Source organism: Pyxicephalus adspersus, chromosome Z (genome assembly GCF_032062135.1).
Source record: "Pyxicephalus adspersus chromosome Z, UCB_Pads_2.0, whole genome shotgun sequence".
NCBI lineage: Eukaryota > Metazoa > Chordata > Amphibia > Anura > Pyxicephalidae > Pyxicephalus > Pyxicephalus adspersus.
The window spans coordinates 52,375,166-52,402,567 of record NC_092871.1 but is presented as its reverse complement, the minus strand read 5'-3'; the positions used below and the strand labels follow the sequence as shown (position 1 = coordinate 52,402,567).

Sequence of the window (27,402 nt, the reverse complement as noted above, 5' to 3'; positions counted from 1 at the left end):
GGAGCCCCTGAAATGAAGTGATTGTGTTAAAATTAGGCTTTAGTTCCTCACATTTTTATGCAATCTTTTTGTTCAACCCACTGAATAAAAGCTCAAAGTCTGCAGTTCATCTCTATCTGTGTTGTTTCATTTAAAACTAATTGTGGTAATGTACAGAACCAAAATTAGAAAAAAGCTGTCTGTCCCAATATTTGTGGACCTAACTGTAAGTGTACACATTATTATTCTATCACTGTGTACAATTTATTATAACTAGCCATTATCTGAATGTTGTGCATGTGTTTGCACTATGTATTTTTCATTGTACAATGCCATAAAGGATGATGCTTACCCTGCATAAATCAATGATACTTTGGATTCAATTGATAGAATGTCAAATAACCACTTGAAAACAGTCCATGTCTGCAGAATAATCCTGATGACTTTGAATGTTGTACCATACTGACCCCTATTGGTTAAATTCTGTCTGTGAGGCTTCAAATCCATATTAAGGGAATTAAATTTAACTAAGCTTGAGGTTCTCTATTCATCCATTATGTTTTCTATATGATGATGGCAAAGCAGTGAGCATTTTGACATGAGAAGTGAACAGCATCAGCCCCTGTGTTTTCTAAACGGTTTAATTTTAGCCAACACAATGAGGAAAAGGAAGCCCCATGTAATGTCTCTACTCAAAGCTTAGGCAAGGTTACGATCCTCCCAGTGACATTGCTGTCTCTATACATGGAGATTTCATTAAGGTTATGGTTGTACCCTCCATACAACCCAACCATCCCAAATCCTGTGGGACTCTCTCATGGTTTGGAACTAAAACCTAGCATAATGGAACACCTGCAATTAAATGATGACTGCTAATGTCAAAAGGAGTGATCTCTTGTCTGAAAGAATTTACATAGTTCTTGTACAGATTACATTAATGAGAGTTGGGTACTTGTGGCCAGACAAAGGGATCATGAAGCCTCAATGCTAAGGCAAGCAGTCAATTACCACCAGTCCTATGACTGATCACCCATTGCCACCAACAAAATAGAGCTTTAAACTGTATTGCACTAGGTATGAAAGATACCTTTTCACTAATATGCATTAATCCCCTCTCATGCGACAACCCACCCCTAATTGTCATCAAACAAGCCATTCATACCTTTATTCGTGGACATCACAAACCATTGCAGGAAGGCCAAGTAAGGATGATGTTGGTAAAAAAAAAGAAGGCTTTAAATCAGCCTTTCTCAACCTTTTTACCAAGGAGCAAACCCTGAAATAATTTTCAGATCTCAGGGAACCCTTCTATAATTACTATATCCACAGCTCACAGTCACCCATACAAAAAAAGTCCTGGCAACCTCTGGAGGAACCCTAGTTGAGATACACTTACTTAAATGAACATAATAAATGTAGAACATGGAGGATTCAGAAGGAGCAGGTCTACAAATGTACATTTTCATTATTTTAAAGCCAATAGGCAAGTATTCTCCAAATATTCTAAATACCTTTTGTGTTTTTGATGTATTATTACATATTAATAAAATCAGTCACTAGCACTCAATATAAACACACAGGATGGGGTAATACTGTCAAATCCTACATTCACAAGAACAACAGGCAAAAAGCAAGTACCTATCTAAATTATGACTGACCCTTCTATAAAGGTGTGCTAACTGTTACACTCTCTAGGTATCTGGATCTGGATTTTTGAAAAAAAAATGTATTATAATGAATTATGTTAACACTGATGAGTAACCAGAATTTAAAGTTATTTAAAATTAAACCTCTTTGAATTCGTTGGTTTGGTACCTATAAACAGACATTTTTGGCAGCCTGGCCCACCCAATGATAAAGACCATGAGATGTGTAACAGTCCTAGAGCCAGAAATAATATTAATATTTTATTAAGTCCTTGTATTATACTTTCATGTGTTGGTACAGCTTGACCGGCTGTACTGCTCTGGACATCCAGGGTGCTCAGGAGCCTTTTTGCTTTGAAATGGGCCTGAAATACAGAACAGAAGGGTTAACATGATGTAAAAATGCCCCCAAGCTGGATAATTTTATGGTAGATATGAGAAAAAAAGACTTTCAATAGCAGTTCTCATAACTTTCACTTGCCAGGACTGCAATTCTTGAAATATCTCATGTTACCACTCTTACCACAATGCTCTTATAAATCATACTCAATAATTAGTATAGCACAGACATACTAGACCTTTTCAGTCTGTTGACTGATCCGAGCACTAACATCTATTACAGATTTTAATGGGATGTAAGTAAAATGGTTAAGTAAGCACCTGAAAAGAATGGTGGTGGGGTGATGACTAAGCTTAGGGTAATTTAGTAGGTTTATAAACATGTATTTTGAAGAAAATTTATAATAGTTTTGGTTTATTTTAAATCTTGCCAGCAAAGTCCACCTAATAATACTTCCTTTGAGGATGCAGCAACAATAGTGCACTGCCACTGGTTGTAGTTTGTCAATCAGCACCTGGTCACACCCAGTCCTGCCCCTGCTTTCTTGATTAGCAGCAGTGCCTTTGCTGCTGGAACCCTCCCACAGAGAGCTACAGTGTCTGGGAGGGGGAGAGTGGGAGACACAAATGAAGGAGGATTTGGCTCAACCAGGAATTTGTTTGCTTTCCAAAATTATTTTTTCCCTAGCTCATCTATAAAAATGTAAATATAGTGAAATATCCATTAATTCTCTTGTGGGGGGGGGCAAATCTGATTATCTTCCTGGAGCCAGTCCTGAACTGTATTACATTTCTAACTGTGTGTACTACACTGCTTGACACCAACAGTCATTACAATGTTATCAGGGTTTTATGAAATTATGATAGAACTGACTGAATAATTAGGTACAGGGCATTGACTCCACCTGGTCTGCTTTCCTGAGACTTTGTTCTCTGATTTAACTCATTCCTTCCCTTGCTTCTTTAAAGCACATACCCCTGGGATCCCAGCGAAAGAAACTACAAGCTCCAGCAATTCCCTCCATGTACCCTATGGCAATGATTGCTCAATATTTGTTCTAGATATCAGCTGGGTCTTACCTTATATACCCCCCACTCTGTAGTTATATTTACTATAGTTCTGTTTTAATAATGTATCTATTAACAGAAGCAAATATTTCATATAAGGTTAAACAGTCCCTCTTTCTAAAAGTTATTTGTGTGCAGAGAAAAGGTGGTCATACACATTTATTGGACAGGAAGATATTACTCTAAATCAGGGATGTCAAACTCAAATACACAGTGAACCAAAAATAAATTATTTGGACAAAGTCGCGTCCCAACCTTGATGTTTATTGAAAAAATATCTACAATTGAGGAAGGTCACTAATGATTGTCAATAGAGGGGGCCTTTGTGGGTCCTGATTGACGTGCCAACAGAATATTTTAGGATTTGTAGTATTAGCGGTGCATGCACTGTACAGCGGCTGGCCAGCTCTAGTAGACATTTGGTATTTTCCCACGGGCCAAATATAATTACAGATTTGGCCCCCCCGCCATACCGTATTCAAAAATAAAATTTGATTCTATGTCTAATTACATTTGTGTTCTGATGTTTAACTTATTCTATACTTTACTGTTTTGAATACTATATTGCAAACTGCCTTATGTACAGGTATTAGTTAATATTCACAAATATTTTAGGATGTTGCCAAAATAAAGGGCGTTTCAGTTTTTTAGAGAAAATAGATGGAAAGCCTCAAAAAATGGCTGTCATGGAAATCTGGCCTCTGCGCTGACTTCATGGATTACAAAGCCAAGCTTCAAAGCTTCAACACAGAGCTCACTGTCACCAAACAAAATTATTTCTCCACAGTCATTTCCTCCCAAGCGTCCAACCCACGCAACCTCTTCTCTACAATCGACATTTGCAATCCCTATTTAATGTACAGCGCTGCGTAATATGTTGGCGCTATATAAATCCTGTTTAATAATAATAATAATAATAATAATCTGAGAGAGTGTTTTACGGCCAATCACAAACTCTGCTTGTACTCGGAGGAAAGAGACAGTGTTGGCAATTTGTCACATGACTGGCACCATAGGGTGCAAGTTAAGAGTCTGCAAATACACTACTATGTACCTTCAGAGTAAGAAAAATACGTTAGGGCTGCAGGTTTACCCTAATTTAAATAATAAGTGAAATATTCAACATGTCAACTAGCATATGAGAGAAAAAATGGATACACTGGTGAATGTTACAGAATAATACTACATAGCTGAAGAAAGGAAAATATCTAGCACATTTACATACTGTCTGGCTATGGCCATTTGGCATTTCCGGAACCTCTTTCTATCGATGTGTAAAATATGGTTGTGTTCACAGTTTGGTAGGATTTAAAGTTCTTCAGTACATTTCTGTCTGGAACAGGTAGACCTTCAGTGAATATTAAGGCCAAAGTCTGTTCTTGATTTATTTTTCAGCCAAACCAAAAACTGTGTTTTATATACTTGTATTTTAAAATCAGAGGTATATTCTATGTACATTGTAAAAATTAAAACTGACATTTCCGTAGACATGCCTGTTTTAAGGGATGGGTGACCCTGGAAGACGCACAGTCCCCTATAATGTTAAGTGTGGCGGCTTGGTCCCCAGCTGAGGACACGGTTGCCCTACGCCGACACCCCCTGATAGGTGAGACGCTCAGAGTGGTGGGGAGGTATTTCCGCACGGAAGGCATTACTGTGTTCCCCTCCCCTATGTCCCCCATCCTAGGACACCCCAAGTTCCCGACTAGCAGAAGAGACCCGATATATAGGATCTGGATTGAGAACGGTGTTTATCGTGCTTTCCATTTCCTGCATCATTCCCGCTGGTCCACTACGGACCAGCTTCAAGTAGACCACTCCCTTCCATGTCTGGATAACTGGAGGACAATACAGTTTCAACACTTTCTTAGATCACTGCCTCCGGCGCAGGATTTCGGCCGCCCACTAGGTACTCTAGAGAGTTTATGTGTCAATGGCGATCCCTTAAGAGGAGTTCTTTCTCAAATATACAAATTACAACTAACAACTCAGGACACCAGAACACCATATTTTATTGCTAAATGGGAGAGAGACCTTGGAGTTAAATTTACCAAAGAACAAATAGAGTGTATGTTATATTACGGACGGAGCCTCTATTAGTAATCGTTATCAGGAGACTAATTACAAAGTGCTTACCAGGTGGTATAGAACCCCCGATCGCCTAGTGAAACTCTTTCAACACACTAGCTCAGAGTGTTGGAGATGTGGACAACATGTAGGTACGTTGCTACACATATTTTGGAACTGTCCTAGTTTAGTATCGTTCTGGGCGGCTGTTGCTGATATTGTGCAAAGGCTGACAGAAGTGTCGATACGGGATAAACCAGAGCTCGTCTTGCTTCATGTATCAGCAATGTCGAGGAAATGCTATAAAAGGTCGCTGCTGCGACCTTGGCTTGGCTGAATGCAGCCAAGGCTTGCATCCCCCCCGCTATGGAGACAAACTGCTCCACCTACTGTGCAGCAATGGTTGACCAGGGTAAATGATATTCAATACATGGAGGAGCTTATGAGTGCAGGAGACCGTTCAGCACGCAGACCTATACGCACCTGGTATTATTGGGACGAATTTAAGACCACTGCAGATTATTTGCGGCTGCTCCGCCCACTACCGTGAGCATACAGCACCTCCACTGTGCACCAATCCCTACTCCCCCTGCCCCCCCCCCTCCCCACTACCCTCTTTTCTGTTTTATCTCTATACAGCACCTCCCCCCCTCCTCTTTCTCTCTTTCTCTCCTCTCTTTTTCTATACTGTAATATAAAATCAGCGACCAATGAAACCTAATGGTAGATTGCTTACTGCTATAACGGAAATGTTCTTATGTACGTATACAATTTATTTCTCTTTTCCATTTATCATTACGTGGCATGCTATATGTTCTCTCTGGAGTTACTGGATATGACTATTTCTGTAAAATTGTATGCCTTTTCACGCTTTTTTTTGCTTTTGCCATCTGTATACACTGGTTTGAGTTCTGTAATTGTCTGTATTTATTGGTTGCTAATAAAAAATAAATATAAAAAAAACAAAAAAAAAACATACATCTTTGGTGCTTAGTGAAATGCAATTTTCATTATTCCTGTTACCTCCCCACTGTGTGTTTGAATTTTTTATTGAAGGGACCTGCAGGGACACTTTCGATCTGCAGCTACCTGATGTGTCGCTACAATGACTGTGTCCTATAGGGTGCACAGAACGTAAATAAAGGTTCGGGAAGTATAAAAATATACAGCGGATTGCTGCACTTCTGCTTCAAATAAGTTAAGACTTAGCCGCTTGTTAAAGTGAAAGGCAGCATTGATGTGAAGATCTGTATGCAAAATTCACATACTGGCAGAAATTTGAGGGGTTTCAAAAAAGCAGTTTAAAGCTGATGATACACACTGATCTAAATACAGACGAACTATGGGATAAAGTTTTTACTGGTAAATTTACCTTTGAAAAAATGTTTTGTATAACCTGTTATAAATATCTGGTAAGCTTATAATATAAGGACATTATTTATTAATTAACATTTCCAGGGAACTGGCAGGGAAACCAGATAACAATTAAGTTAAATGATAAGTCAAAAAAAACCTAATGCAGCCACCACATTGCAGGACCAATAATCTGGATTATATTACATTTTTTTCCTGTGTTTACACATGCTTTAAATATCTTCCAATTGAGGATTACATTTATTTAAACTGAAATATTTGTGTTGGTGATTACTATAGGTCTGTTATCATTTTGTAGTATGCAGAGGGAAGAGCTAGGCAGACTGGTTGGTGCAGTACAATTCCCTGGGTTTCTATGTACATGACATATGCAGACATATACTGGTTCTGGGTGCAGTAGGGAGGATGCCTCTGCTCAAGCTAGCAGTAAGTTTTTCATGAAGTACCAATGGCTTTGTTTTAATTAATAATATTACGGTTTGCTGTTAGCAAGGGCAATGTAATACTTTAGCTTACATTGGATGTCCGCAATAGAGGACCGCTAACTGCCTGTACTTTATTAAACTTAATTTTAAAAGCCTAAATTGTTTGCTGACAGTATGGAAGTGTAACATGAGAGCAAACTAAACCAGCCCTCAACATATTCAAACACTTATTTTAGGGTATACATCTTTAGGGAAAGAAGTATTTAATCCCCTGCTCATTTTGTACATTTGCCCTCTGACAAAGAAATGACCAGTCTATAATTGTAATGGTAGGTTTATTGTAGCAGTGAGAGACAGAACAACAACAAAAGAACAATCAAAAACTCAGTGCTTAAAAGTCAGAGCTTGATGTGCATTGTAATGAGTGAAATAAGTATTTGATCCCCTATCAACCAGGCTGGAGACTGGCTAGGCCACTCCAGGACCCTCATCTGCTTCTTCTTGAGCCACTGCTTTGTTGCCTTGGCTGTGTGTTTTGGGTCATTGTCATGCTCCAATACCCATCCAGGACCCATTTTCAATGCCCTCGCTGAGGGAAGGAGGTGCTCACCCAAGATTTGACGATACATGGCCCATCTGTTGTCCCTTCAATGCAGTGAAGGTGTCCTGTCCTTCTGGCAGAAAAACACCCCCAAAGCATATTGCGCCCACCTCCATGTTTGATAGTGGGGATGGTGTTCTTGGGGTCATAAGCATCATTCTTCCGCCTCCAAACACGGCGAGTTGAGTTGATGCCAAAGAGCCTAATTGACCACAACACTTTCACCCAGTTCTTTTCTGGCTCATTCAGATGTTCATTGGCAAACTGCACATGGGCCTGTACATGTGCTGTCTTGAGCAGGGGGACCTTGCGGGCTCTGCAAGATTTCAGGCCTTCACGGGGCAGTGTGTTACCAATTGTTTTCTTGGTGACTATGGTCCCTGCTGCCCTGAGATCATTGACAAGTCCCCCCCCTGTAGTTCTGGGCTGCTTTGTCACCGTTCTCATGATCATTGCAACTCCACGAGGGGAGATCTTGCATGGAGCCCCAGACGGGGGAGATTGACAGTTATTTTGTGTTTCTTCCATTTGCGAATTATCGTGCCAACTGTTGTCACCTTCTCATCAAGCTGCTTGGCAATAGTCTTGTAGCCCAGTTCAGCCTTGTGTAGGTCTACAATCTTGTCCCTGACATCCTTAGATAGCTTTTATGTCTTTGCCATGGTGGCTAGTTTGGAATCTGATTGATTGCTTCTGTGGACAGGTGTCTTATATACAGGTACTATACCAAGCTTGGATTAGGAGCACTCCTTTACAGAGAGATTCAGATAATTTCAGTTTGTTCCCTGCATACATGGAAGACACCAAGGAGCCTGAAATCTTGCTGATAGGGGATCAAATACTTATTTCACTCATTACAATGCACATCAAGCTCTGACTTTTGAGCACTGGGGTTTTGAGGGTTTTTTTGTTGTTATTCTGTCTCTCACAGCTACAATAAACCTACCATTACAATTATAGACTGGTCATGTCTTTGTCAGAGGGCAAACGTACAAAAATCAGCAGGGGATCAAATACTTCTTTCCCTCACTGTATGTTGCCAACATTATGCCACTTATTTTGGGAATCATACATTTATCAGGAGACATATTGAGCAAGCTGGTGGCAAATTTAGATGCGAATCAGACTCACATTTATTTAGCACAGTCTATGCAACAGATATTTGTTTTTGTGTAATTGCAACCCCCCACCCCAACCAGTAATTATGTGCAGCAATCAGATTTGGATAGGTTTGTTACATATTCTTACCACTGAAAATGAAGGATTAGCATGTTAAAGAAGCAGAACCTAAAAGCTGCTATGGTCTTTTTATAGCTCTACTTTATTACTATTTTGCATAGTTGCACTGTCATCTCAGAGGTTTTAACCTGTTTGAGGATGTTTTTAGTATTATTTGCTACAATGAAAGCGACTGTCTGTTCTCCAAACCACCCAAGAGCTCTTTTTGGTCACATAACACAAGAAAAGCTAAAAGAAATATTCACATCACCGCCTGTGTTGCATTATTTTTGTTCATGATGTAAACTAGGCCCTAAAAGAAAGTGACAAGCAAGGTACAAAATATAAGTGACTAAGCCCTGATAGTTCCTATTAAAAATCCTTTGCCAGGTCTGGTAGGAACAAATTGTATTCCCTCTTCCAGACCACATGTGTTTGCCTGTGTGGAGCAGAGAACAGGGAAGGGGGGCCAGGTTAGTCAGCTCTGTGTAAGTAATAAAGACTCAAACAATAAAGAAAGGAAAATGGTAATACAAACAAATTGTTTTATTTTAAATTTGAATAGGTAAAGGTTTAGTACAAGAACAAAAATAACCATAAAAGGACATGCAGAGGCAGGAGGGAGGATAGTGTCACTTGGGAGGGGGAGCCCTCACATGAAGGGAATATTAGTGGGTATCAGGCAGAAAGAGGCGTTTGTGCAACAGAAAAGAAAATGAAAAAGGAGTCCCTGTACCTAGACACAACACCATACAGAGCCCCATCCACCACTGCAACCACCTCTACCAATGGTTTTCCTAGCTGCAATAAAATATGTAATTCAGAGAAACTAACCAAACTAGCTCTCCTTCAAATTCATTCCTCCAAACGTTATACTCAATAAAAGGAACCTGTCATCACAGAAATTCAGGCACTGTGACTGCTTTAATTTTTTTTAAGGTAAAGTCTGTGTAGTTATCATCTCTGCTTTGCTCATTGCTGTGTCACTGAGGCATAATGAGCATGTGGTCAGTGATTTAAGAGCCGGGATTTTAAATATACCCATATAGGTTGCTGGTTAGTAACTCATTTTAAGTTAAAGCAAGGATGATGCTGGCAGCAGTAACAGAATTCCTTTTACAAAATTTCTGATACTGCCCACAGCATGTATACATATGATCCCATGGGCTGACAATGGACAGAGACCGGCATTTGTCTTTGGGCTGAGATTGCTCAAGAGATTTGTACACAGCATGCACCGCAGTAGTTTTATTTCTTCAACCAGCCAAAAAAAGGTCTCTAAAAGCTTGTAGTGATTTAACACAGTAGTGGTTGTAGACAGAACAACCAATAAACAAAACATGCATAGTTTGAGTAACCAATGAACAGCTAGTGCCACCAAGAAAGACCACTCTTTGATTTATAAAGAAGCAGCTGAAATTAATAACAGCTTCACAAAGAAATTTCACCAGCCAATCAAAGACAGAGTCTATTTGTACTTAACAATCAGTGTTCCAAAGTCATCCCAATGACCAAAACATACCCACTCAGCAGATATGAGCTCATACCAGACAGCAAGCTGCCACAAACTAGAGACTTTCCTAACCCAATTGCATGTTTTTTTTTTTTAAATACTAGCAACCAATCACAGAACTTCTTCCAGTTATCATGTACTGTCCACCATGAATCAGGTTTTATAAAACTCTCTTCAAAAAAGTGTGAAGGTGTGTATACTGTCATACAATCAAATGAAAGGGGATAACCTAAAACTCTGGTTCTGGTGGATTCTGGAGCATTACAGGGCACTCACCAGTTTAATTTATCTATAAAAGACTACTCTGTATCCTCATTTGAGTTCCCAGCTCACCCAGTGGTTGAAGTCTCTCACTGGCCAAAAACACAAGCAAGGAGATCTCATAGCTGGCTAGAAATGCAAAACTTCAGATTTGAATGTCTAGATGTCAGAATTCAGACCAACTGTAATCACCCACAACTGAAGTGTTTGGTGGCCTAACCCTTGGGGTAAGGATATCTAACAAAGAACATAAAAAAATTAAATCTAAATTTAACACATTCAGCAGATATGCTGGATCTGTGGTTAGAACACATTGTATATGGGGGGTCAATCAATAAAAGATGTGTACCCCAACTATTATTTAGGCACCAGCAGGAAGGTCCCTGGCAGGGATTGCGCTGTTCACGTACCTGTGAATATACAGGAACATATCAGTTTAAATACACATCGTGTAATAATGATTTAAAGTGGAGAGGACATCTGCTCACTTTAGAAGCCAATTTTCAGCTCTGACTATTAACTGACCAACAGTGGACAGTGAATGACCGTGCTCTGAGCTTTAGTCAATGGCAAACCATTAATGCTACAGATAGCCATATGGCTGCCACCACTAGTTGACTGTCCATGTAAAAAAGAACCCGATACCTTTAAGCTAATAATTTGTCAGCTTTATACAAACTGTGACATTTTCTAATGAGCTTTTAAGCCCAATGCACACTAAACTCTTTTGATTTACCTACCAGCCTTGTCTCATCTTCATTATAACACAATCATATTGGAATGATATCCTAAAATGCAATGTAGCCGTATCAAGAAAACTTCACAACTTGCATTAGACTAATGGATGGATAATGATGGCTACATTAGTTCAAAAATGCAGGTCCTCTTCGTAGGAATAACAACTGCACACGCATACTTATGAAGTCTTAGCTACAAGTGCGCGCAGACGGACACGCACGCACGCACACACACACACACACACACACACACACACACACACTCATTCATTTCAACACCAACATTCTATGTACAAATACAGAAATAATCAAAGTACCCGACCGCATATATACATGTGCATACTAGTATGTTGTATAATACACAGATTCATAGTCTGTATCTTGATATAGAAATGACTGACACCAAGTAAAATTAAAGAAAAGAACCCCCATACAGATGTCAGTATCCCAGCAGCATAATTGTAATACCAATAAGGGGTGTAAAAGGAACAAACATGGTGGCTTCCCTCAAAAAGGCCATTTTTTATGTTGCTGTTACCAATTGCAAAAGCCTTTCACCATCTGGGTGCATAGCACTACCTCTAACACCTAATTTTATCCGGAAAATTTCGGGAAGGGGAAACAGGAGGATTATGAGAGAGATTACAGATATAGCAATTAATTCCTTCATTTGGTGAGCACTGACTTTGGTAAAAAGGCCTCCTTATGTGAGGAACTTTGATTGGCACTAGACACGGCAGGATCAGGTGTCCTTGGTAGGCTGTATAAATACACTGCCCCTATGACCAGGCCAGCTCCCGCAGCGAAAGGTAGGTCTATTTCAAATCCAAACAGCTGAACAGAGGCTGCTGTGGAGACCACGATGGATAGCGATGTGGCGAAACCTTTTAGGATGTTGTCAGCGTATTTCACCACTACAGCTACTAGGAGACCTCCGAAGGCCTGATTGAAGATGACGCACCAGACCAGTGGTGTGTAGCCATAGAAGAAGCCATGCTCGGCTACAGCTGCTCCATCCTGCTGCCACATGGCCAGAAGTCCAAGAGCTGTGCCGAAGATGCCAAGCTGAACATTGCGCAGCCATACTGAAGCGGAGCTGCCTTTCAGGATGCGTTCAAAGTAAACTCCTGCAAAGCCAGAGGACAGACAAGATACTGCTACAGCTATCAGGCCTACTACGTAGTTTTGTTCGGTTGATCCTATGGTCTCTTTTCCACCAGTCTGTTCAGACTGCACGATGGCCACCCCAATAAAGAGAATAACTAGGGACCCCCACTGGAGCCGTGACAAGCTTTTTCTTAGAAGGAGGACAGAAAATAGTGCTGTGGTCAAAATCTTCAGCTGGTAAGTAACCTGTGAATAGAGAAATGCCGAAATGTGAAATGCTGCATAAACTTTTTCTGCAATATCAATGAGAAAGGAGTAGGTGTTTTGTGTTGACAAAATCCAGAGAGCGATTCTCACCTGAAATGTGGCTGCTGGAAGGTTGGATATTGCCACATACTGAAGGTTATTCTGTAGTGTGTATATAAGGGAGGGCACTGCCAGCTTCAGGGTGTCCATATACTGAATAATGATGGCATCATACAGATACACAACCAGTTCCTTGACATTACCTGTAAAATACAAATGTATTAAAAGCATCAATCACCATTTGTGGCAACAATAATTACTTTACCTAATTATGCACATATAGCAGGTAAGTAGTTTGGAAGGTTTCAGCAATATTTTAGAAATAGGACATATCTTTTGGAAAAAAGGGTGGCTTACAGAATAACATGAAAAATGTATTTAGCATAGAAATGTGACGCTTTACTTTTGTAGATCAAACTAATCCTTTACATTTATGCCAAAATCCTTGGGTTTCCAAGGGTTTCCTCTATACCCTAAATTTTAGTCTTGAATCTCAGTGTCTAAGGAGAGATATGGGCAAATAAAGATGAGGATGTCATCCTAAGGAGGAGGATGTATAGGAAACCTGATGCTTTGTCGATTATGAAGGACTGTACAGAATTCAAACAAAGGCTAGGTACACACATGCATATTATACTTGGTGTATATATATATATATATATATATATATATATATATATATATATATATATATATATATATATATATATATATATATATATATATATATATATATATATATATATGTTGGCGCTATATAAATCCTGTTTAATAATAATAATAATAATAATATATATATATACACACACACACACACACATAAGAACTAAGAGAACCACTTGGATTGTGTTATATTTGACTAGGTAGATCCTAACCGCAGGTAATCTGGGACACTGGATGATCTAGTTATCTGTTCAACTACACATATACACCTATATGTACTACACAATGTAACAAATACAACAATTTTCATTAATTTAGACCTAATTGCTGCAAGTGCTAAAGATCTGTTGATAAACCGATACCCCTGAGGAAGCCTTTTAGTGCAAAACTCGTCGGATACAGCAATCAACATGAACAAATGATTGAAGATTGTAATATTTGTATGGCAAGAAATTTACTTGATTGGCTAGACACCTGATGTCTAGAGCCCCCTTGGGCCAAATTGTGAATGCTTACACCAACAAACAAGTTTTTGGTTGTAAATTGAGTTTTGTATTATGTTAAAGCTCCTTTTGGGGCTAATCCGATACTGTTTGGATTACAAGAAAAGATTGTGACCTATTTATGAAACTTATGTTTTCTCTGTATGTATTTGTTATTGTTTATTGAATTTACAAATACAGTTTATTTTTTATGACCCTGCTTTCTCTTTTTCTGATGACCACAGCTTTGGATGAAGGAAGCAAACCAAGGGTTTCCTCTATACCCTAAATATTAGTCTTGAATCTCAGTTTCTAAAGAGAGATATGGGCAAATAAAGATGAGGGTGTCATCCTAAGGAGGAGGATGTAAAGGAAACCTGATGCTTTGTTGGACTAAGGACTGTAAAGAATTCAAACAAAGGCTAGGTATACACGTGCAATAGTTGTCGTTAGAAAACAAATGACTAAAGACAGATCAATGATTTTTCACGATTATTTTGACTGATCGTATAGTGCACGATTCTGTACATGCTGTAACGATACCATTGTTCAAAAATAATCCACCAATAATGTACACACACTAGATATGATCGTTTGAACGATGCAGGAAGTGACATGTACCAGAGAAAGTGTACCGCAGAACAATCAACGATCACTACACGACCGTACACACAATAGATAGCAAACAATCGTCGCCCAATCAGATCCGCCAGGATGGTGGTTCATCTCCAGTGACATTCCTCGTTCATCTGCGTCCTTGGCCTGTCATTGTGCACATTTTTTGTTAACAAATATCGACCGATTAGTCATTATCGCTAGTTTCCAATGACAAATATTGCATGTGTGTATGTAGCTTAATTCCAAGTTTGATTTTACCATCAGTACAGAAAGGAGACCTAAATGGTTAAGTCGGATAAGGATAATGTTCCCCACAAAGGTAACATCAAAGCCCCTTTCATTGTATAATGATACCAACAGTAGGTTACTAAAGAATAGTAAAGATATCTTTTGTCTTAGAAATAGATCCTAGGGCAATATTGTAAACAATGCCAGGTATGTGAATGAATAAAGGCCAGAACAAAGACTTTGCCATTAGTCCCCTGGATAACTTATTTGCAAGTGGACAAAAGTGGGTGTGTTCTTTTTTCAAATTTTTAGAGACAATTGCCCTGATTTATTAAAGTTCTCCAAGGCTGGGGAGAATACACTTTCATCAGTGAAGCTGGGTAATCCAGCAAACCTGAAATGGATTTGGTCAAGGATTGAAAACATTTGCTAAGAAATAGCTTGACTTTCAGTAAATCCATTACAGGTTTGCTGGATTACCCAGCTTCACTGAAGAAAGTGTATTCTCTCCAGCTTTGGAGAACTTTGATAAATCAGGGCCACTGTTATCGAGCAACCTTTTTCTGTGGATCTCATTAATTAACCTCTTTCAAAAAGTTTTACATACTGATGTTGCTCATGCATAGTAATGAATTATGCCTTTTGCGTAGAATGCGTATATTTTTCTGCAACCTCTATTATTGCTGGTCAGCTCACATTGTGCCTTCCCCCCTGCCCTCCTATGCCCATCATGGTATTTAAATGCTGCCTGTGAAGCCACCAGCACTCTGTGAATAACAGCAGGAAACATGCTAAGATTTTTCTGTCCAGCATTGAAACCCACCGATAACATGTAGAAATTCACACACACAGCTTAAGTTTGCAAACTTTACAGGCAACAGCCAGTGAATCGTGCAGTCGTTGGAAAGTATCGTGAAAGATCCTTTTCAACGAAAATTATTGCACATGTGTACATAGCCTAAAATTTTATGTTTGTTAGCAATCAATGTTTTCTGGATGACAGTGTCTTCTCAAATATCATCAAGAAAGGATGATGCAATCTTAGAAAGAGTACCACTCTGGATACCAAAAGAACTCTACAACAAAGTTAAGAACTTCTAAATGAAGTTGACCTATTACTGAGACTTTTTAAGTCGCCTTTTCTTACCTCGTTCTAACTTTTTTTGCTTGCCTGGTTGTGGATCTTATCCTCTGCCTTTAGCTTTATTTGGGTCACCAACACTGAATCTATTCTCCCTTGAGAAGAGACGTTTAATGAGAGATATGTATACCCTATATAAATGGTCCATATAGGGAAATATCTTCCCAACCATTCAGTTTAAGGTGATTTCAAAGGATGTGAGGGCACTCTTTGTGTCTAGAGGAAAAGAATTTAAATCTCCGGATAAGGAAGGGATTCTTCACTGTAAGGTCTGTGAAGCTGAATGCCTTTCTAGAAGCACAGAATATAACTTGGTAATAAAGTTTTAAAGTAAAGATAACAGAAACTATTGATCCAGGGAACATCAGATTGCCTCACTGGATCAGGAAGGAATTTTTTCCCGTTGAAGCAAATTGTACCAGGGTTTTTTTTTGCCTTCCTCTGGACCAACTATGTGCATAGGGTTTTATATCTGGGATATGTTTATTTTCCTAGTGGTTGGACTTGATGGACTTATGTCTTTTTTTGACCTGACTATGTAACACAGAACAAGTATGCAGCTCATTTTCACTGTTAGCTGGATGCTTGTTTCAGGGGTGTAACAAGCTTCTAAAACCAACAGCTTTACTTCCAGAGAAGTAGCATTCTTTGGAAGGAGTTCAGAAATGACAGCTCACCTCATCTCTGTAATAGATTTTCCTTAAAGAGAAGCTAAACTCAAAAATGCCTAAAACAAAAAAAAATCCACTTACCTTTAATCCTGCAGCGCAGTCAATCAGTCCGGAGGTGTCTTCCATCGGGTCCCGTGTCGTCTCAGCATCTGTCTCAGAGCCAGCGCCCTGGCATCTTTTCTTCTTCTTCCTACGTCACCCGACCCTGGCGCGAGATCGGGTGACCTAGGTTGAAAAAAAACTTGCTGACCTCACTGTGCATGCATTTAGGTAAGCTTTAAGATCATATTTAAAAAAAATGGATAAACTGAAAGAATTGCTTGCAATCTATCATCTAGCTATTTCTCCCAGTAAAGTATAGTCAATTCTGACTTCTACTTTGTGGGGGAACCCTCCCCTGGATTAAACTCCCTACCAGGCAGAAGCGCACTGTCTAGCATTACTGAAGCTTCAACCACACTGGATGGTGGTGGTGTGTATGGCTTATCACTGAGGAAGGTGGTCATCTCTAAAATTGCAGAAGTTAACATACCAGATAAACAGAAGTATGTTTGGAAGATAACAGCAGCTAATGTGTAGGACCTTCAATTTTCAAACTTTAAAAGGCCACAAGTGGCAACAGTATGTCATTAGCCAGGATCTGTTTAGCCCAGCGTGCAAAACATGAGAGCATGAAAAAAATCCAAATGAGAGATATGACACCGATTGTGGATTTCTGCCAGATGCAAACAAATGACATCCTTCCAAAGATTTCCAATATAGTCTATTACACAATTTACCTCTCTTCTGTGCCAACATGAGGAGAAGGCAGGTGATGCCCTTCAGAATTTCTGCCATGACCACAGCAGTGGTGGAAAAGAAGCGATCCCCAGGCAGGGTGCGGGCATATCGGATGCTGAGGATGAGGGAAGCATTCTGTACCACTAGCACAGCCAGGCTCACATACTTGAGGCGACGGTTCACCCCTGCAAAAGATAAAAGAGCAAAGAATACAGAATCTAAAAATGGCATTATGTAAAACAAACTCCTGTACAGATATTGAAACATTTTATGTTACTGAACTTTGCTTTGCACCCTGATGACCCAGGCAGGATGTCACCCTAGGCACAAGGAAAGAATTGGCAGTTTTGTATTTGGGGATCACTTTACAGGTAAGTCAGTTCTTAAGAAAACCATAGCTTTTTACCATAGCACCTTCTTTTCTAGAAATATGACCATCTTCTGAAAAATTTCAATAATCCATGAAATGTTTGAAAATATACACACACTCGAGTATTGTGATATTTTTGGCAATACTGTATTGATTTCTAACACTTGGGCATAACATTACTAAGTTTAGTGTACCTAACAACTGGTTATTTACATTGGCAACAGGCAGCAATGAGAGGACAATGTTTCTAAACAATCTAATACACGTATAATATGTTTTGTAAAGGCAGATTCTTGCCCTAATAAAATATAATTTTTTATATAAACCAGTTTATAATACGTTTAATACCATTAATAACACCACAATAATTTCTGAAATATCATTGACAATGTCTTCATGTATGAACCTGTGGTCACTTTTTGTTTTTACATGCACCTGTCACATATCCTCCTACTGACTGCTCTCTATAACCTCCTTATTTTCCTCTCCTTTATAACAAACAAGTCATGCTGGTATAGGTAGAATGTCTTCTTTAAATACCTTATCTGACTTTCAATCAGAGGATTAGGGCAAGCCTGTCTGACTGGACTCTACCAGTATGTAAATGTTCTATCTGCCTTCCCCATCTCCATAGACTGCTAGTTAGACCATCCCATCATGCTGTGTTTTATTTGATGGTCAGATTAATACTGGTTTCTTGTCTCCCCTTTTAACAAACAAAAGTCACCCTGCATGGAGGCAAGCAACCATGATAAAGACATAAAGTCTGGCCTACACAAGAAAACAACCTTCCCCCATCTTTTATTTACATTACTAATTGTTTGGATAAATCTGTCGTAATTAGGACAGAAAACAAGTTACATTGACAATGATGACCTGTAAATCTCATTCAACTCACTGACTACACACACCCTAAATACCTGCACAGATTGTAGGCGTGTAATGATTAATACTGCCGTCACATACCAATGTCCTATGCATAGTCCTTGGAGTGCAGACTACAAAGGTGTACACTGTATGTGCCTGGAACACTCCCAGACAGGGGCAGCGAGAGCCAAACACTGGAGGTCTTGTAAATAGGAGAAGCCTGCAACACCGATCTCATTCATACAATACACAGTGCTGGGGAGCCGAAACAGGACAACACAGACACTGGAAGCTTAAAAGTCTATTGCATACCCAATGTCTGCTAATAGGGCACGGATCTGCAAACTTGGCACCCACTGCCCCTTACCATTGCAGCATAAGTGTTCCCAGAGACACCTTGTGACCAGAGTATATCCCAATGTTGGGATTTGACTGTTTTGTTAGTGTTAACCAAATTCTTGTAACTAGGTTATAATACCTTACTAGACGCCAAGTTATTATTGCCTAATACAATTAACTTTCCTGCATCAACTTGGGATCAGCAGATATCTGAAAAATATCCTTAGGCCTGGTGTCAGATTTAGTGGAGGACCAGATGCAGAGTCAAGCCAAGGACCAGGTCCAGGCCCAGCTGAGGACTGAATCCTAATATGGCAAGCAAACTAGAAATTACCTCATAATGCATCATTTACCATTCATTACAGTCGTCAGTTAATCAAAATCACCTATATAAACCATTTTGGTATGAAACATTCACAAAACTGGGGAGTTTCACGAACGTCCACTCCTTACTTCTTCTGGTCTCCAACATCAATCCTTTGGAATGATGGCTTCAATTGTCCATTCTTCACACCTCTCTGTCAGTTCCCAGCAGTTGCAGAGTGTTTCTCATCAATGTGTAATTGATTCTAGCCAGTGTGTGTCCTTCTCATGTGTAGTGTGAACCCAGGTAACCTGTTCCCATCAACAAAGGAAATTCCCAGCACCAGCTCCACACCAATCATCTCAAGATCACAAATATGGCTCCCCCACCTACAGTCCTCAATATGTCATCAGCACCCTTTACAGGTATATTGTCAGCCATCACTTACTATTCCCAGTACCAACCTTCCAAATATACCAACGTTACTAAACTATTCATTCTCAATGTGAAAGAAGCGGGGGTATACCGTATTTTTTGCCGTATAAGACGCACTTTTTCTTCCCCAAAACTTGGGGGGAAAAGTTAGTGCGTCCTATACGACAAATGTGTTAAAAAAAATATTTAAAATATTATACTCACCCGATCCTGCGTGTGTCTCTGGCTGCAGCGTGTCTCTCTTCTCTCCTCTGCCAGCATCGTGTTTTCTCCTGTCTGTAAAGCAAAGCGAAAGAAGCCGGCACAGCGCCACCTGCTGTTCCCTGTCCTAACTGCCGTACAATAGAAAAAAAGCACAGAGTGATCAGAAGGGGAATTTGAATGACAGAGTGAACAGAAGGGGAGTTTGAATGACACAGAGTGATCAGAAAGGCAATTTGAAAGGTACAGAGTGATCAGAAAGGGAATTTGAATGGCACATGAGTGATCAGAAGGGGAATACCGGTATGAATGGCACATGAGTGATCAGAAGGGAAATAATCTTTCAAAATCTTTTTTTCTAGATTTTCCTCCTTTAAAATTGGGTGCGTCTTATATTCCGGAGCGTCTTATACGGCGAAAAATACAGTACTTGAATCTAGCATGGCTCGTGTCACCCACTTCCTCCATTGCAGCCAGAACTAAAGCTTCTGTCAGTGCCTTCAGCATTCCGCCATTCCAGGAAGTATCAGATGCTGTGTCCCCACTTTGTGCCCCAGTTCCATAATGACCAGTTACATCATGGTAGGCACCAATGGAGGGTTAGGAGTGGGAGCTCAGCAGAGGGCACAGATATACAACACTCCCTGGGATTGTCAGATGCTGCTGCCCCCTACTGTGACCCTCCTACATTACTACTGAGGCCAAAATAAGGGTTATGGATGGAACCATAGCAGGGGGCACAGACATACAAGACCAGGGCCAGATACCTGTGTCCTCCTCATAAAAATGACAGCAGAGAAATGATTTATTCCCTCACCACGGCCAACGCTTCCTTTTCTGCCCCTATTTTAAAGCTCCCCTGACTATGGGATGGTTAAAGGACAAACTCTGCTCTATTCTATATGGGGAAACATGTATCATAAAACTAAATACTTCAAACACACCAATACAATATAGTAAAGAACATAAATTAGAATATAACAGATGTACAATACATAAGTGTGCAATATTATGAACACACGAAGCTCTGCCCAGGACCGGGTGCACTACAAGTCCCAGAATTACAGCCTGCAGTCTAGTTTCTGGTGACTTACTGTCTCCCGAGCTTCTGCACGGAGGGCTCCCCGGTTCCCTCAGGTCCGCCTGCAGTTGCTTCATGTCCCTCTCCTCGTCCCCAGATCCCACAGCCGCTGCCATTTCCCACAGTCCTGCCGCACTTCCTGGTCCGCCGTACCACGGGGACAACGCCAGCTCACTTCCGGGTAGCGTCACCTAACCCTTAGGAGGGGGGCGGAGCCGGATCTCATGGCAACCAGGGACGGGTTACTTCCTAGTCTGAGCTGTGGTTTTATGTAACCATGACAACGACCACCCAGAGGCTCTTGTCCTCATACGCCAGTGATATTTTATAGAAAGAGAGGGCTGTAGTGTCAGGAATGACTGTGTAGTATACAAGGGGGGCATAAGGGGGAATTACAGTTTCATCGTTAAATATATTGTTAGATCAGAGCAAGACTGGAACTTCTGTAACGTTTCCTGTGTTTCTTACACCAGAGAGATGTTTTCCCAATTTCCGGTACTGGTGTCCACTCCGAACGTGAAAGAAATCTCCTCAGTAAGGTAGTCTGTACTCACAGATCATCATTTCTGTGCACCTAAAATCTTTTAAATTAGGGGTGTCAAACTCTAAACCCCAGATTCCTTTTTTTTGGCCCCAAAGGAATCCTAAAAATGAATTGCAGCTGGCCCGCTGCTGCATTGAAAAAGCGCCGCTACTACAGTTCCCGCCATCACTTGCGTCTATAGACCAGTGGGCTCTCCACTGGTGAATAGGTGGAGGTTAGGTGAATGTATTATAAAGAGTGCAGAGGTCAGGTGAATGTATTATACAGAGTGCAGGGGTCAGGAGAATGTATTATACATACCGTATTTTTTGCCGTATAAGACGCACTTTTTCAAAACTGGGGGGGAAAAGTTAGTGTGTCCTATACGACAAATGTGTTATAAAATAATATACTCACCCGATACCTGATCCTGCGTGTGTCTCTGGCTGCATGCAGCGTGTGTCTCTTCACTCCTCTGCCAGCATCGTGTCTTCTCCTGTCTGTAAAGCAGAGCGAAAGAAGCCGGCACAGCGCCACCTGCTGTTCCCTGTCCTAACTGCCGTACAGTGGAAAAAAAAGCACAGAGTGATCAGAAAGGGAATTTGAATGGCACTCGAGTGATCAGAAGGGGAATATTCTTTCAGAATCTTTTTTTTCTAGATTTTCCTCCTTTAAAATTGGGTGCGTCTTATATTCCGGAGCGTCTTATAGGGCGAAAAATACGGTACTGCATGTGACGGATGAATGTATTATACTGAGTGCTAAGTTTATTCTATTATACAGAGAGCAGGGGTCGGGTGAATGTATTATACAGAGTAAAGGAGTCGGGTGAATGTATTACACAGAGTGCAGGGGTTGGGTGAATGTATTACACAGAGTGCAGAGGTCGGGTGAATGTATTATACATAGTCCAGGGGTGGGTGAATGTTATACAGAGTGCAGGAGTCAGGTGAATGTATTATACAGAGTGCAGAGGGCAGGTGGATGTATTATACACAGTGCAGGGGTCAGGTGAATGTATTATATATAGTCCAGGGGTCAGGTGAATGTAATATACAGAGTGCAGGGGTCAGGTGAATGTATTATACAGAGTTCAGAGGTCAGGTGAATATGTTATACATAGTCCATGGGTCAGGTGTATGTATTATACATACTGCAGGCAACAAGTAAATGTACTATACAGAGTGCAGGGTCGGGGGAATCTATTATACAGAGAGCAGGGGTCAGGTAAATGTGTTATATATAGTTCAGGGGCCAGGTGAATGTATAATACATAGTCCAGGGGTTGGGTGAATGTATTATACAGAGTGAAGGAATCGGGGGAATGTATTACACAGAGTGCAGGGGTCGGGTGAATGTATTACACAGAGTGCAGAGGTCAGGTGAATGTATTATACATAGTGAAGGGATCGGGTGAATCTATTATCCAGAGTGCAGAGGTCAGATGAATGTAATATACATAGTGAAGGGATCTGGTGAATCTATTATACATAGTGAAAGGATCGGGTGAATCTATGATACAGAGTGCAGGGGTTAGGTGAATGTATTATACAGAGTGCAGGGGTTAAGTGAATGTAATATACAGAGTGCAGGGGTCAGGTGAATGTAATAAACATAGTCCAGGGGACAGGTAAATGTATTACACAGAGTGCAGAGTTGGGTGAATCTATTATACAGAGAGCAGGGGTCAGGTGAATGTATTATACAGAGTGCAGGGGTCAGGTGAATGTGCTACACAGAGTGCAGCGGTTAAGTAAATGTAATATACAGAGTGCAGGGATCAGGTGAATGTATTATACATAGTCCAGGGGTCAGGTGAATGTAATATACATAGACCAGGTGTCGAGTGAATGTATTATACATAGTCCAGGGGTTGGGTGAATGTATAAGCAGAGTGCAGGGATGGGTGAATGTATTATACTGAGTGCAGGGGTTGGGTGAAATTATTATACAGAGTGCAGGGGTGGGTTGAATGTATTTTAGGGGAGCAGGGTTCAGGTGAATTTATTATTCAGAGTGTAGGGGGTCAGGTGAATGTACTACACAGAGTGCAGGGGTTAAGTGAATGTAATATACAGAGTGCAGGGGTCATGTGAACATATTATACATAGTCCAGGGGTCAGGTGAATGTACTAAACATAGTTCAGGGGTCAGGTGAATGTATTATTCAAAGTGCAGGGGTCAGGTGTATGTATTATACAGAGTGCAGGGGTCAGGTGAATGAATTTTATATAGTCCAGGGGTCCGGGTGTATGTATTGTACATAGTGCAGGGGTCAGATGAATGTATTATACATAGTCCATGGGTTAAGTATATGTTTTATACATACTGCAGGCGATAGGTGAATGTATTATACAGAGTGCAGGGTGGGGTGAATCTATTATACAGAAAGCAGGGTCAGGTGAATGTATTATATATAGTCCAGGGGTCAGGTGAATGTATTATTAAGAATGCAGGGGTTGGGTGAATGTATTATACAAAGTGCAGGGGTCAGGTGAATGTATTATACAGAGTGCACGGGTTGGGTGAACGTAATATACATAGTCCAGGGGTAGGTGAATGTATTATACAGAGTGCAGGAGTCAAATAAATATATTTTACAGAGTGCAGAGGTCAGGTGGATGTATTACATAGAGTGCAGGGGTCAGGTGAATGTATTATTTATAGTCCAGGGGTCAGGTGAATGTAATATACAAAGTGCAGGGGTTAGGTGAATGTATTATACAGAGTGCACGGGTTGGGTGAACGTATTATACAGAGTCCAGGGGTGGGGTGAATGTATTATACAGAGTGCAGGAGTCAGGTGAATGTATTATACAGAGTGCAGAGGTCAGATGGATGTATTATTTATAGTCTATGGGTCAGATGTATGTATTATACATACTGCAGGTGACAAGTGAATGTACTATACAGAGTGCAGGGTCGGGTGAAACTAATATACAGAGAGCAGGGGTCAGGTGAATGTATAAAACATAGACCAGGGGTCGGGTGAATGTATTATACATAGTCCAGGGGTTGGGTGAATGTAAAATACAGAGTGAAGGAATCGGGGGAATGTATTACACAGAGTGCAGGGGTCGGGTGAATGTATTATACATAATCCAGGGGTCGGGTGAATGTATTATAAAGAGAACAGGGATGGGTTGAATCTATTATACAGAGTGCAGGGGTCAGGTGTATGTATTATACATAGTGCAGGGGTCAGATGAATGTATTATACATAGTGCAGAGGTCAGGTGTATGTTATATGCAGAGTACAGGGTACAGATGTACGTAAAATAGATAGAGAAAGGGTCGAGTGTATGCACTACATATAGTGCAGGGGTCGGGTGTATTTATTATACATAGTACAGGGGTCAGGAATATGTACTATACATAGTGCAGGGGTCAGGAGTATGTCATACACATAGTGCAGGGGTTAGGTATATGTAATATACATAGTACAATGGTCAGGTGTATGTAATGCAGATTGAGCTGGAAACAGGTGTATGTATTAAACATAGTGCAGGGGTAAAGTGTATTTAATAAACACAGTATAGGGGTCAAGTGTATGCAATAAACATTGTAAAGGGTTCAGGTGTATGTAATATACATAGGGCAGGGGTCAAGTGCATGTAACACTCATAGTGCTGGGGTCGGATGTATATACATAGTATATGTATACATGTAATATACATAGTGTAGTGGTCAGGTGTATGTGATGTTCATAGTGCAGGGGTAAAGTGTATATATTATACATAGTACAGGGGGGAGGAGTATGTAACACACATTGGTATGTAACACGCAGGGGTCAGGGGTGTGTATTATACACAGCGCAGGGGTCAGGGATATGTAATGCACATAGTGCAGGGGATATGTATATGTAATTTACATAGTACAGAGGTTAAGTGTATGGAATGCACAGGGTCAGGTGTATGTTTTATATATAGTGCTGGGGTCAGGCTTATGTGATAGGTATTGTGCAGGGTTCAGGTGTTTGTAACATACATTGTACAGGGATCAGGTGTATGTATTATTCATGGTGCAGGGATCAGGTGTATGTATTAGACATAGGGCAGAGGTCAAGTGTATGCAACACACATAGTGCAGGGGTCGGGTGTATTTAACACACATTTTGCAAGAGTCAGGTTTAGTTATTATACGTTGTGAAGGGGTCAGTTGTATGTAATATACATAGTACAGGGGACAGGTGTATGTGTCAGGTATATACAGTGCTTTTTTTGTTTGAAATAAAGTGCCGAAACCCACATCTTGTTAGTCTTCCAGAGTGCAGACACTGCCCCCCCTCCCCCTTCAGATACTGTGCCAGACCTTTCCCCCAGGGAGCACTCCATACAGAGGTATGTGAGGGAAAGAGAGTACGGAAAGCTTTCATGAGGGCTTTAGAGTTGTAATTCTCCTTTGGAAAATCTGTTGATAAAAAGGTGAGTTCAATCAGATAAAAAGCCTTGGGTGTATGTATTATACATAGTGCAGGGGTCAGGTGTATGTAGTATACACAGTGCAGGGCTTAGGTATATGTAATATACATAGTACAAATGCCAGGTGTATGTAATGCACATTGTGCAGGGGACAGGTGTATGTATTAAACATAGTGCAGGGGTAAGGTGTATTTATTATACATTGTATAGGGGTCAAGTGTATGAACATTATGAAGGGTTCAGTTGTATGTAATATACATAGTGCAAGGATCAGGTGTATGTAACATACCTAGTACCAGAGTGAGGTGTATGTAATATACACAGTGCAGGGTTTAGGTGTATGTAGTGTAGTAGGGATGAGGGAGCGAAATTTGTAAATTCGATTTCTCGCTTACCGAACATTCAAGCGAGAACAGCCTTGTGATTCGCCATGAGGTTGTGTTCTTGCCGAACAAACAAGACAAAATGCAGTGGGCGGGATTGGCGACTATTTCTTGCGGGAATGTCGCGGTTGGGAACGAATCATTTGCTCCCAGGATGCACAGCAAGGCCCAAAAACCCAATCAGCAGAGATCTCAGAAGGAAGAATGGAGGGGTTAGTCACTCCATCTTGTGTTCTGTGTGAGGGAAAGAAGCAGGGAGAGAAGTGCATTGTGACAGGGATAGGTTAGGAGCCTTCAGTATATCTTGAAATATACAGATTGTGCAATTTTTGTTGCTACCTCCTGCTATTTATCAAAAAATGCAGAAACATTTCTGTCCTACTCTTTCTCCAAAAAATAGAGATATTTCAGTCTGATACCTCTTGCAATTTATCACAAAAGCCATTGTGCATTGTGACAGGGACAGGTTAGGAGCCTTCTGTATATCTTGAAATATACAGATTGCTTTTTGTCAAAAAAGGCAGTAACATTTCTGTCCTACTGTCCAAAAAATACAGATATTTAATTCTGATACCTCTTGCAATCTATCCAAAAAGCCATAAAAATTTCTGTATTTCTCTCAAAAAAATACAGCTATTTATTTCTGATAGGACTTGCTATCTATCCAAAAAGCCATAAAAATCTTGTTATACTGTCCAAAAAATACAGATATTTATTTTCTTTTTTTTTTAAATTGTATTTTATTTTATTGAAAAGTTTTTATAATAGGGTACAGAAGGGAAAAGGAATTACACAAAAGGGAATTAACAATCTTAAACCAGAACAAAACACATCTGAGTTTCAAAAATACAATAACCATTTCCCAGACATAGCACATAGCATAAACATCTTAGAATGTGGAGGTGGTAGGAACAAAGAAAAGGCGTTGTGACATTAGCAAACAAGAAAAGCGTCAAGTGGATCAGCCGGGCAAATTAGCATAATAACGATCCCAAGCCTCCCAGATTATTTTAAATTTATCCACTGTGTTTTTAAGGAGCGCCGTAAGGTACTCCATTGGGCGAATCTCTTGGATCCGCGCATAAAGATCTTCCATGGAAGGAGGCGTAGTCCCCTTCCATCTGGAGGGGATCAGTGTTCGCGCTGCAACTAGAACATGAGTTGCTAGTTTGCGAGACACATTCGGCAGTGTTGGGGAGGGTTGACCTAGGAGGTGGGAGAGAGGGTCTAATGGGAGGGGATGCTGGACCACAG

The 27,402-nt window shown here is 40.4% G+C and overlaps 1 protein-coding gene across 1 annotated transcript; it reads right to left on the bottom strand.

Annotated features, from left to right (window-relative positions):
- Nucleotides 1-1,873: 1,873 nt before the first annotated feature.
- SLC35A2 (solute carrier family 35 member A2) lies at nucleotides 1,874-20,993 on the bottom strand. Its single transcript, XM_072431387.1, has 5 exons — nucleotides 20,835-20,993; nucleotides 17,224-17,409; nucleotides 12,693-12,844; nucleotides 11,914-12,581; nucleotides 1,874-1,990 (listed from the first exon to the last, which is right to left on the bottom strand). The coding sequence occupies exons 1-5, from the start codon at nucleotides 20,935-20,937 to the stop codon at nucleotides 1,963-1,965; spliced, it is 1,137 nt and encodes a 378-aa protein (XP_072287488.1). The 5' UTR covers nucleotides 20,938-20,993; the 3' UTR covers nucleotides 1,874-1,962.
- Nucleotides 20,994-27,402: the final 6,409 nt, after the last annotated feature.

What these genes read in the sequence shown, in the direction of transcription:
- SLC35A2 (XM_072431387.1), bottom strand. Translation starts at nt 20,937, where the DNA reads ATGGCAGCGGCTGTGGGATCTGGGGACGAGGAGAGGGACATGAAGCAA. An exon ending in GTGCAGAAGCTCGGGAGACA is followed by an intron (nt 17,410 to 20,834) that starts GTAAGTCACCAG and finishes TATCTTTTGCAG; the next exon opens with GGGTGAACCGTCGCCTCAAG. An exon ending in TTCCAGCAGCCACATTTCAG is followed by an intron (nt 12,582 to 12,692) that starts GTGAGAATCGCT and finishes CTCTATTCACAG; the next exon opens with GTTACTTACCAGCTGAAGAT.